At 41.0% G+C, this 12,712-nt stretch overlaps 1 protein-coding gene across 34 annotated transcripts in view; it reads right to left on the bottom strand.

Moving 5' to 3' along the window:
* Positions 1 to 12,712, bottom strand: part of NRXN3 (neurexin 3) — a 1,021,208-nt gene that overhangs the window by 751,427 nt on the left and 257,069 nt on the right. For all 34 annotated transcript variants that reach the window (XM_040600857.1, XM_040600858.1, XM_040600879.1 and 31 more), the window contains one exon: positions 3,096 to 3,397. In XM_040600857.1, the coding sequence (XP_040456791.1) occupies positions 3,096 to 3,397 (302 nt within the window). The remainder of the gene's footprint in view (positions 1 to 3,095; positions 3,398 to 12,712) is intronic.

Genomic DNA, 12,712 nt, shown 5'->3' with positions numbered 1-12,712 from the left:
GACCTGCGTTATGCTGTGACTTTACAGGTGAATTGATGTCAGGCAAGATGCAGAGTAGATAATTTATTACATACAAAATTATTTAGGATATACAAAATTACATTGGATGCAATAAAGGACAAAATGTATAATTTTAAAAGAATTATAAATAATCTTCATCCTTTATAACATCTTCTATGTGAAGGTATCAGAGGACTTCACAGGTTCATAGTGTCTCTGATAAATGGTTAAGTACTTTACAGACTGAGAAACTCTTTCTCATGTACACACAGACAACACCAGAGACATAAGCTGTTGGAAGCTGCTGTCAGAATGGAGAAAAACAGATCTCCTTCATCCTGTGCTTTATTTAGAATGGTGTATTTATCCCTTTTTTGTTGCTGTTCAATGAAGCATTTAAAAGGTCAAGATATAGTGTGACCATTCTTAGCTGTGTCCTGAAAAATGTCCACAGCAGGTATTAATTAATTATTATTCATTGAAGTTTTCAATCTTTTCCTAACTCTTTCTCCCAAAGATTGAAGGGGTTTAAGACTTCCTCATCCCTAGCCATATCAATTAAAAGTAAAAATGAACAGGACCCGACAGGAAGGCTGCAGCATTCAAGGTTTCTTCTTTTTGAAAAATGTGGTTAAACTTACCAATAATTTGTGGATGACAACTTTCAGGACTGGCAGTATTGCTTCTCCTCAAGGCCTCATCAATCCTAATTTATGGGCAGTTTTAGGTTCTTGGTCAATGTTTTAATTTTGAGACTGAACTTGATCAGAAGTTAAGATAGAAGTATCCAGGGAAAAGATGACTCAAAAAAGTTCCAGCCTAATTGATATTTATTGGTTGAACTGTATTCTGTCTTACCTATCTATAGAATTAGACCCCAAATCACCTCTGCTACTTATTTTTAATTTAAGACCACCCTTTTCTTTGGAGAGAGCACAGCCATCTTATTAAAGCATCCTCTCTCTTGCCCAGTCAAGTTAGATCGTTGAAGAATTCAGGATCACCTGAAAACATCCATAGTAAATAGATCAGGAGGATTAAAAATTTGAGGTGCTGCTTAACTGGCAAAGGACTCACCTGCTTTCTAATAATTCCCAAAGCACTGTCCTGGCCTAATACAAGAGGCATAGATGTATTTCCATTTAACTGTGGACCAAGAAAATAATCACTAGCTGAAAGATTAGGAAAAGAAAGGGAGAGGTCCTCATCCACAGTTTCGTCTGTGACCCTTCCTCACTTTCTCCTTCTTCAAGATTTGAACCAACCCTGGCACGAAGGAAGGATGTATTTTGCTTCAGGCCCGTTTTCCCATTGAAAACCAATTTCCAAGAAAAATTTCCAAGACAAGTATAATTAACTAAAATGACCAGTAAGCTATACTGAAATATTCAGACACCAGCCATTCTGAAACCATCTAAAAATAACAAACGCATCAAATAAAGCCATATATTGTGACCCTTCCAGGCTGACAAACCTCACCAGCTGGTGCATTTCCCTATACTGGACTGATGGGAATGTCTGAACGAAATAGAATCATGAAGACCCATCCACTGCATGAGAAATTAAATTTGCATCTGTATATATACTATTGAAAACAGACTCGTGTTGCCCTAAGAAAGAACGCTGCAGCCTGATGACGGATATTTTGTCAAAGACCCAGACATTCTGAGCGTGTAGAAATACAGGGATTCGCGTGGGAAAGACAAACATCTTCAGCCCAAAACCCAAATATTTAAAAGAAAGATATGAAAATCATTGTAACAGATAAATTATCAGCCGACATCTGCTAGTAGAGACTGTTTCTGATCCCTGGCACTGATTATCCTATACTCACATTTTATCTTAGCTACCATAAAATGTTACCATGAAAGCTGTTTACTCAGAAAATGACATTGTATAAACTTAAATAAAACTATTAAGGGTTGTATTAATATTCACATTAACGAGCAAATAAACAGATTATATTGCTTTCACAAATCTTAGTTTACAAGCTATTTCTGCTGCCTCTACCAGTCAGCAAGACACCCAACAGCTCTGATTCACAGTGTAACCCTCATTTATCATGCAGCGGATGGGCCTTAGTGACTTGATATATTCACCAGCTTTCACAGCAAGGTTATTTAATTTTATCTATTTATGTCTAAATTTATATTTCATGAGGAAGGCTTCAGGATTTTAAGACTAACCTACTACCGAATACATCACCTGATAGAGTTGTCTGATTAGAAAAGCAGCATGCAGATGTGCAAAATTACAGTGGTAAAATCAGAAAAACTTTTCCAATGTGGAATTGTAGGGTGCTGGATTGATCTGGGTTTGCTTGGCTTTTTTGATCCTTCCACTTTTCCAGTCCTCACAGCCAACAGAAGAGTCTCATAGGCAGAGACACAAGAAATAAAGTAGAAACTCATTATAGAAAGAAGGGGGAAAAAAATCAAAAAGAAGCAAAGAACAGAGAATCAAGAAGACTCAGAAAGACTCCAGCCAATTAAGTCCAAAGCTATAAAGTTAAAATAATTATACACGTACCCACCAGCCTGCATACCTGCACACTCACATGCACACACACAAAAAAAAGAAAAAGTAAATGAAAAATAAAAGACTTCCAGAATTATAATTATGACATCATGGCAATGGTTAAACCAATTAACAAAACTGAAAGAAAAAGGAGAGAGGTGTAGAGCGTTGGCTGTTGGAAAAAGACTCTGTTCCCACAGTAATTAAATGCAACAAGAATATTACTGATAAGATTGAATCATAATTAAGGAAATAACAAAATAAAAAAGGAAGAACAGAAAAAGAGAAAAGGAAAAGGGAGATGAAAGTAAAGTTATTTCAGGAGTTTTTATTATTAAATCAAACTGAAAAAAATAGAAAATTAATAACGTAGAAATGAAGATATCACAACAGGGATAAATTCCAATCAGTTAATGTTTTTTCACTGTCCTTCAGATACCAAGATCCAGAAAAGCTGGAGAAACTCTAGCAGTTCCATTGAGCATCCCCATTGCTCCATTACTTTCTCCCATCTGCCCATCCCGCTAAAACAGAACAAAGTTTTCCCCAGCATTTTCTCCCCTCCCCTCCATCATTACCTGCCGCAGGTTGCGTGTCACCTTAACGTCATGCCACGCGTTGTCATTGAACTTGCCATTGACCGGTTCCACAATGGCCTCGAAGGCCCCAGACCCCAGGTTAATGACCAACGAAACTGCACCATCTTTCAGGGCCAGGTTGACATAATCAGCCGACTTGCCCGTGTGCAGAATGAGCCCGTTGCGTTGCCACGTCTTGAAGGAGAGAGTGATCTCATCGCTGCTGCTCTGGATGGGGTTTTGCGACAGGTCATAGCAAAGGTATTCGGAACCACGGAAAGTGGCCATGTTCTCATCTCGTGCTGGAAAAAATGGGAAACAAAAGGACTATTCAGCAGTCAGCCAAGAAGAGATTTAAGGTTGTCATGAAATTTCTACGTGATCCCACAGCACCGCTAATGTTTTATAGAGCTATATATCATGGCATGCTAATGACTGTACAGCTCCTCTTGTCATATGGCTATCAAGAGAATTAACAGCAGGGTCCTCGGTACCGGAGAATTTCAGTGCTGTGTTTTCAGTTGCACTGCAGCACTGTCACCATAGGGACCGTTCAAAAGTACGCAGTGGAGTCTAGGAAAAGTACATTTAAAGACACTGCTATGAGACACTTCGCATCCTTTTTGGGAGAACAATGGAAAACGCTACCAGTCACGACATGACCATCACATACGTATTCTTCCAAAAGAAACCAGTATTTCCCAATGATCGGTATTTAAATTAATGGCTAATGTCGTCTGAACTTATCTTAACCCATCTGCCAGGCAATTTAAGACGGGCATCAGAACATAATCCTGAAAGAGCTGCCCTTTTCTTTCAGCTGAATGACAGACCAAGCACACAAGAGAGCCACACGAAGTGTCCTATAGCTTCCTTCTCTGAGACCATCAGGGAAGTCCACATCAAACATTTTGTCCACAGCTGTTAAGTAACGGCGTTGCTGGTAAACACATCTCAGAACTTTACCCGTTTGATCACCTTATCCAGAAAATCTGTACTGGACAAGCATATAATTTTCATACAGCGAAAATAAACATGGGGAATTATTCACAGCACATGACATGAAATATTTCCTCATTAAGAAAAAACATTTCGTCTGTACAGTAAGGAAAACCACTGAACTAATTTCTTAACAACTGGAGGCAGCATTTGAATACCATAAAAATCCTTCACGTGAGCTGGAAGTCCACCTCCCAGTACCTGGGCTTCCACCTCACCCAGAGCCAGCTCTGCTGCCGCACTGCGCTCAGATGACCTGACCCAGCTGTGTACCCCAGTTTGGCCCAGTAGAAGAAATTTAAGATGGTGCTGGTAAAGCTTGTAGGAGGGCTGTCTGTAGCCCATTCCTACTGGTGTTGTCTGGGGGAAAATGGTACTTACAATGGAGTCTATATAGATCCCCCCCTCCCCATACTGCAGCACCTTCCTGACCCCCAGCTGTGAAAGCAAGCCTCAGCATGAATAAACTAGACGGTACAGGCAGTCAAGCTATCATTGCTTGCAATCTCCTGCAGAAGACAAGTGCTGGTGCTATTACCAATTACATTAATAGCATTTTTCTGCTTCATTTTGTCTCATTTAGTAATCTTAATACAGATTAACCAGTATTTATTAGTACAAGACTGAAGGGGAAGTACTTGTCATAGCCATTCTTGAAAAATAACTGCATGGTAAAATATCTGCCCTCACAGCATGGAACAGTGTTGACAGAACAGCACAGTGTTGCAACATGAACATATATCATCCTCAAACGATAGGTGTGCTTTAAGCAGAGACTTTTGCAGTCTTGATGGAGGGTATCGCAAAATAAACTCATTAAAAAATCCAGCACTTTGAAGGCAGCAGTAATGCATGTTTACATTTATGTAAGCAAACCGTGTGTCTATACACCCCGGCATGCAAACACTAAGACAAATTACTCCATGCAACAGTACAGGCTGGGAGCCAACTGGCTCAAAAGCAGCTTTGTGAAAGAAGACCTGAGGGCCCCAGCAGAGAAGCTGCACCCACGTCAGCAGTGCCTGCCCTTGCAGCAAAGGCCGGCCACATGCTGGGCTGTGTTAGCCAGAATGCAGCCAGCAGGCCGAGGGAAGCAATTCTTCCACTGATGGACACTGGCGAGACCACGCCAGGAGCACTCTATCCAGTATCAAGCTCTCCCATATAAAAATGGCTTTGGCATACTGGAGCGAGTCCAGCAAACAGCTACCGCAGTGCTCAAGGTGCTGGAGTAGGTGACATGTATGGAGAGGCTGCGAAAGCTGGGTTTGTTCTACCTCAAGGAGAGACAACTCAAGGAAAACGTTACTGTCCTCTACAATGACTCAAGATGGGGCCAAATTCTTCTCAGAGGTCTGCAGAAGAGGGATGAGAGGCAACAAACATAGCTGGAATACAAAAAAATCCTATTCTGTATGAAAAAAATGTTTCATCTGAGGATGGTCAGACCCTAGCAAGGGCCTAAAGAGACTGAAATCTCCATCTTTTAGAAACACTAAAAACTTGATTATGCAGAGTCCTGAGCTGCTGCTCAAACTGGGCCTTCTCCAAGGTAATGGTTGGACCACACGGCCTCAGGAGGTCTCCTCCAAATTACTTAGTTCTGTGATTCTATTCTGAATACATTTCACTACCACCAAGGAGCTCATCCGCTTGTGTCAGTGTTCAACCAACCTGAGCGCAGAGGGCTGATACTGATTGCAGTCCTGGAAGTCAGAGCCGAGTGCTTAACAACCCTCTCCACCATGGTAATTCCCCTGCCTAGTCACTCCTGCTCCACTGGAAGGGAATGTGTTACAATCAAGCCGGACATATGTTCTATGTATCTGCGGGTAATTCCCATCAGATAACCGGCGTCTGAGGGCAGGAGTCAAACACGATCATTACGACTGAGCCTTCTTCCCACAGCCGTAGATGTGCCAAGCGCTGCATACACATTTGTCGTCTCTGGGAAGGGGGGCGCGGGGGGTTGATTGTTCACACAGTACAAGACGTATTAATAGAGCTCATTTCCACTTTTTCAACCACTTACACAAAATCTCACTGGTCTACTTAGTACAAAGGAGAAGGTAAAGAGTAGATTAGAAATCTAAATGGTAATTTAAGGCAACCAGTGCACTCATCAAAACAGAGCAGAGAAAATTCAGAGAGATATTGCTCTTGCTTGTACCACTGGTCTTAATATAAGGTGCCATCAACCCACCTCTGGGTACAGCTACCTCATCTGCCTGTTTCTATCAGTCATCTGCTTCTGACCCTTGTCACAGATGGGATTCTGGACCTGATCCATCTTTGTATCCTTCCTGTTCTGGGGAGAACATCACCTGTTTCTGTTTCAGATGTTGTTGTAGGGTTTTCTTTTTCCTTAAGTGGCTGTTCTGGACAGAGTCAAATTTGCAGATCACCACGCACAAAACCCTCACCCCATGCCTCATAACCGCAACGCCCAAGCTCAACATACCCTAAGACTGTATTCGCCAAGCCACTAATTCCTAAACAGTTTACCAGTGGCCATGTGAATGGCTGGTTTACCAGTCTTAGGAAACGCTTTGGTGCACAGATCCGGCTCCGGTTGCTGAAGGGCTTGACTGTGTACTCCTCCAAGGTACAACACAGCAGCCTGTGTCAGGCCACGTGAAAGGTTTTTTACTACGTACAGCCTTTCCACACTGTCCTGCCTCTTAGGATGCTCTGACATATGTGATGGCTATGACCATAAAGCACATGAGAATTACCAGACAGCATGAAGAGGATAAAGGGATACAGGTTCTAACTACAACGTATGAAAAGAGCGAGCCCTGAGCAGGCTGCAGGTCTCCCAGTATTTCCACGTGCTTTCAAGACATAACCTAGCGATGTCCAGAAGACCTGAGAGTGATGAACTGCTTGTTATTTGTTACCTCATGACCCTTGTGCTGTACATTTCTGAAGGCTCCACAAGTTGCACTGTGATATTTACAGCTTCTATATACTTTAAACAGTGGTAGTGTACCAACAAGCCTCCGCACAGCAACACAGGTAACCTAGAACAGCTAAACTTAAGGCCCAACTCAAAGTCAACAGGAATCCTTGTTGTCACCGGAAGCAATAGGTTAAACCCTGGTTTTGCTGGGATGTGAAACCCTGTATATAGCAATTGATATTAACTTGAATTAATGATCTAGCTGATCAAGTGTGACAATGAAACTGCATAAAATAACATTTACATAAAACAGCATTTAGAATATGTTTGCAAATTCTTGATTTATACATGATTTGCAAGATTTAATTTTAAACTCAGTTAATATCATCCAGATTTACAAAAAACAGAATCTGAAAGCAGGTCAGCACATGTAAGCAATTAAACCTTCCATTTTACTCGTGAATATTAATCTAAAAGCTATTATTTATTTTTGAACACATTCACATAACCGAACTCTCTGCAACAGCTGGGATTTGCAGAGATCCAAGACAAAAGTTCACCACCACTTTAAGAAGCGGGAAACTCTTATCCTTTTCTGACTAAGCACTAATGGGCACAGCTACAAGCAGTTACCATCACCAGCCCACTGCAAAGCCAGGACTGCAAGTCTCAGATCTACACCTATTCAATTCCCCAGCTCAGCTATCGGTCCCTATGGCTGATAGCAAGGACAGAAACAAAAGCATGGCCAACAACTACCTTAGCCAAGCTCCCGGCTTCTCTCCTCCCTGCAGAAACCCCAGAGCGTGCAGAGTCTTATGTTCCCAGGAGAGCTAAAGACTGGGGATCTTTCCGTATTTTGCATGGTGACACTGCCTGTTCAGGAGAGCCAGATAGTAATTTGAACTTCAGTTTTTACACGCAAAGCTGCCTGCTACATTTTCCTGTCAAAGCTCCTTCTACATAGGAGGACTCAAATATTCAGAATTCACAGCATCATTAGGAAGTAGAGAAACCTTGGCATTGCGATTTCTGTGTGAGGAAACCAATGCACAGACATTTTAATGGATTTACTCATGGCGACCAAGAAAATCAATAGTAAAGGAATCATTTGAGTTCAGAAGTTCCTAGCTCCTCATCCTGGGCTCATTCCATAGGTTCTTGAACATTTGCAAAGAGAAACTAACCTCCTATTTTTCTCCAGTCACACCAAGAAGTCACCCCAGCAAAGAGTGTGGAGCAGAGGAGCCTCCAAAGTTTTGGGTCATGCCAGAAAATAAATACTTCATGACTGTGAAGCCAAAACCAACAAATCCTAGAAGCACTGATTCTGCCCAGGGGCATGAAGTTCAATTCTCAACAAAAGCAGCATCTCATGTAACAGGATTTCTGGCCTCAGACACAATTAGGAAAGATTAAGAAAAAAATATTAAATGAACCGTGACTTTCCTGAAGTCTCCTGAAGAAAACGTCAAGCAGCTCTCTTAGAAGTCAGCTGCTCGCCCTCCCACCTTCTGTCAAAGCCCACTGCATTACAGCTGTGCTCGGAGCAGTCCCTGTCTCAGTGGGGTTGGGTTTGCAGCCAACATTGGAGCACGTCTTCTGTCAGTGAGAAAAGCAAACACTTCGCACTGCTTCAGAATTAATAACCACTCCAGCGTTCGGTGGAATTTACCTTATCTGAGTGATTTTCTGTGCTTTGCACAGAAGAGCTGGTGCTGTCTGTTAATCTAGGAATGGTCTAACACTGTCAAGCTGCAGGCTTCTCTGCCAAAGCAGTGTGCGCTAAAGACGGAGGCAGCAGAACAGCCAGGTACGCCCTTGACCTTCTGTCAAATAGTGGTCAACAAGGAAAATAGTATTTACAGAAACCTTTTCTCCCTACCATTTAACACTTCTCTGTAACTTTGGAAGATCCTACAGGTATGCAATTTGTCTTAAAAACTGCTGCCAAAGTTCCACTGACAACAACCACAGAACAGTTATTAAAATAGAGGATTACTGACAGGGGGAAAAACAAACAAACAAACAAACAGAAAAAAAACCCAAAATACCCCAACCAATCTTCACCACAAATCAGAACACAGAAGGAAAAATATCAACGTACTTAAAAGGTATTATGGAACAATAACTAAGCTAGTATAATAACGATATGATACAGTGTTGTGAAATACAGCTACACAGAAGGCCCAAGTGCAAGTGAGAAAAGGCAGAAGTTCTCACTATTGGCATTAGTTCTGCTGTTTGAATGACGGTCCCTCCTCACCTGAGGACACGCCGATGGAGTACTGCAGCAGAGCCGTGCTACTCGGTGGCTGTGAGCTTACTGCACATGGGCATCAGCTGTGCTTTCAGCAGCATGACACCTAACACAAGGAAACAAACTAATTCATTTCTCATGGGATGATGGGCTAACATCACAATCCTAGCAAGCACAACTGAATTTGGTGTTTCTGGCAAAATAAATAAATAAATAAATAAATAGTGACATTTTTCCTGTACTGCTGAAACTAACAGGTGTTCCTGCTTTGTCGCTGTATAGCTGGGTATGGACACGACTAAATGTCTTCACAGCAGTGCTTATATCTTCATCTCCTTTCTACACTAATACTTAAACTATAAACAATAAGGCCTAAAGTTTTAAAATTCTAATTGAGGTGTAGGAAATCTTTTGAACAGAGTCGTAACAAATAAAAATGAATTCTACATATGAACAACATGAACTAAGGGGGAAATAGAAGCTGTTCTAGATGATAAGCTGTGACAGATCATGGTGTTGCCTCCCAAAGGATGGGGCAGAACCCCAGTCTGGGCCAACTCCCCCGAACTCTACAAGGAGGTAATTCTATCCTTGGAGCCACCTATAATAGCTATCATCCTCAATGTTACCGAACAGCGAACAATTTATGTTCCAAGTCACTTTCACATGTATCTGATGTTCCCTCAGAGGTTAGAGGAGGGGAAACTGTACATCAAATGTCACAGAAAATAACTCAGCCAACACCTCTGAAGGACAAAAAAGGTGAACTATTTCCGTCACCCTCCAAAAGAGTTGTCCAGCAACTGAATGCTGAAACCCTAATGAAAGCCCTCAGAAGCAATCAAAGCAGCTCACCCAGATTCATGTGATTAAAACAAAGCTGGATAGTTTAGCAATAATCAGGTTATTATTTTAAAAAGATGGTGACAGACTCCAGTAATAGGTAAACAGCAGATTACTACATCCTCCATCAAGTTGTCCTTTTGTGCATTCCTCCTTTCTAGCCTTTGGGCAGGAAAAATAATACATCCAGATAGCTCTGTTTTTTCTAGTCTCATCATTCTTCACGTCACCTGACTGAATCAGTGGCACCACTAATCAAACCCTCTCGTAAGGTCCCATGCTCACTCCCTCACATACACACTTTTGTGCTCTCAATAGTCAAAAGCAAATATTTGTTTGAAAAGTCTTACAGAACTTAATTATTTAAATACCTAAGAAACAGCATGCAAAACAGTCTTCTATGCATGAAGCATCTTCCAAGCATCACCAACAGTGATACTGAGATGGGGAAGCTTTGAGTCATATCATATACTGCATCTAAACCCATAAACTGTAAAGTAAGAACATGTAAGTCATCTTAATGTCATAATGAGATGACTGAACTGACTGCATTGGTAAAACGTTATGAAAAGAATATTACCTCTAACTTCAAGGAAATTATGGGAATAAATTTTCAGAAGAAAGATTTTTTCTTGTTGGAAATAAAAATTGTCTGTAAAATCATAGAAAGATGTTATAATGGAGAAGATTAAGTGCTGAGCTGGAATCCCACAGTAAAAAGAGTAGTTTCCCAAATGCTTACTAGCTTTAAACCACTCTGGGTAATGTTAGATTTTTCAGAAATAGTGTCGTTTATTGTTTCCTCAGGCCCCTCATTCTCACTTATTGTATCTACATAATCTGTAACTTGGAAGCAGAGAAGAATCACAGTAACATCATCAGAAACTGTGTAGGTAAGAATCAATGGAGGACAACATCTCCCATCACATTTAAGAGATGCAAAGAGCTTAGGAGCCCAAAGCAAAGCCAAGCTGCACTCAACAGTCAGCGCTCTTTCAGTGCTGAACTCAAATTTCGCACCTACTGTACCAGCTCTGGTCTTACCCAAAAAGCTCTTTCATCTCACCAGAAAGACCAAAGGAAGCATTATGCTACACCAGAGAACGCCAAGTGCCTAGCATGAATCATGCCCTCTCCTCCATTATCTGTTACTTTACACATTACCCTTGGAGTTTAAAGGGAAATGCTTCCTAAAAGGTTCTCAGACTTAAGCCCAGAAGAGATCAAGGAGACTCGGCAATACAAAGAATGTTCATCTTTTTGTCAAACCTGACTAATCTTATTTCCCTGAGCTCCAAAGCTCTTAATGAAAACAGGAGGAAGAACTGCTTTCCCTAAAGATGCTGCATGACAGCTCCAGAGATGCAGGTTCCACCTCTGCTTGCTGCTGCCTCCGTCCTTGGATGATGCTCTTTGGGCTGGCTCCAACACAGAGGAGGCTCTGACCCCCTGGACCGCAAATCATGCTTACGAGGTGCAGAACAAGTCCTGCAAAGTGACTTAGCTCTCCTGATGAATTTGGGCCACTGCACAGCAAAGGCTGAGCACAAAGGGAGGCAACAGGCATGATAGTGCCTGAACTTCTAACCCAAAGATCCCCTGGGCTCCTGGTCCTCAAGCAGTTGCCATACACTATCTAATGGGAAACATATAAAGCAGTTTCCATGTATCACTTTTATACATCAGTGATAGAGTTAATAGTCTGTTAAAAGCATGACTGCTTCACATTTCTGAAGCGTGCACTTATTAAATATACAGTTGAAGTTCACACCATCTAAACAATTGAAAATTCAGACAAATGAAAAGCTATTTTCCTTCTCAACCCTGGAAGATTCTTCTTCACTCAACAGTCCCTTCAACATCTCTTCAGAGAGAAAAAAAAATAGTCAGATGTATCACCAAAAATCTCCTACTTAGTCCAATTGTTCAGCATAGACAAAGATTATTTAAACCCAGATTCATTGATAATATGATCCACAGATTGCCTGCTGACTCTCTAACCCACCTTTTCTGTCTTTTTCTGAAGGGAAGCAGAAAGCAGAAGGGTCTGAAGAAGAATTTGAACCTGCGTGAATGAACCATTTACTACAGAAATCACCCACCAGCATCATTTGCTCCAATACCACACAAAATAGCTGAAAAATGTGTTCATAAAATCTTTTAGCTAAAATGCTTTAATAACAGCAGTATTAGTACTACAATAATGAAAATGAATAAATAAGATGACATATGTCTACAAAAGATTATAGCATATGGTTAGTAACATCATTTTTTAAATTGCTCACCAAAATTGATCTAAATGACAAACTACAGGTGTAGAAGTCAGAACCTGAGCATTTTATTCTAAACTTTGCCACTGATTTACTGTGCAACCTGAGGCACTTAATTAACCTCACCTGTCTCCATCTGTACTACAAAGATAACAAAAACATAGGTTAAGTCCCTGAGACCCATGGGAAAAGAACGCTCTACAAGTTTAATAGAACTTCTCTGCAAAACAAAAAATATTCCATATCTGTGAGAAGATGACACAAGCCAATGTCTTGCTTAACCCAAAATAAATTTTAACAATTTTATTTTACACTTCCTTAAAAATACATTTCTTAAAAAACA

Source organism: Falco naumanni, chromosome 7 (genome assembly GCF_017639655.2).
Source record: "Falco naumanni isolate bFalNau1 chromosome 7, bFalNau1.pat, whole genome shotgun sequence".
Lineage (NCBI taxonomy): Eukaryota > Metazoa > Chordata > Aves > Falconiformes > Falconidae > Falco > Falco naumanni.
This window is presented reverse-complemented; position numbering and strand designations above follow the sequence as displayed.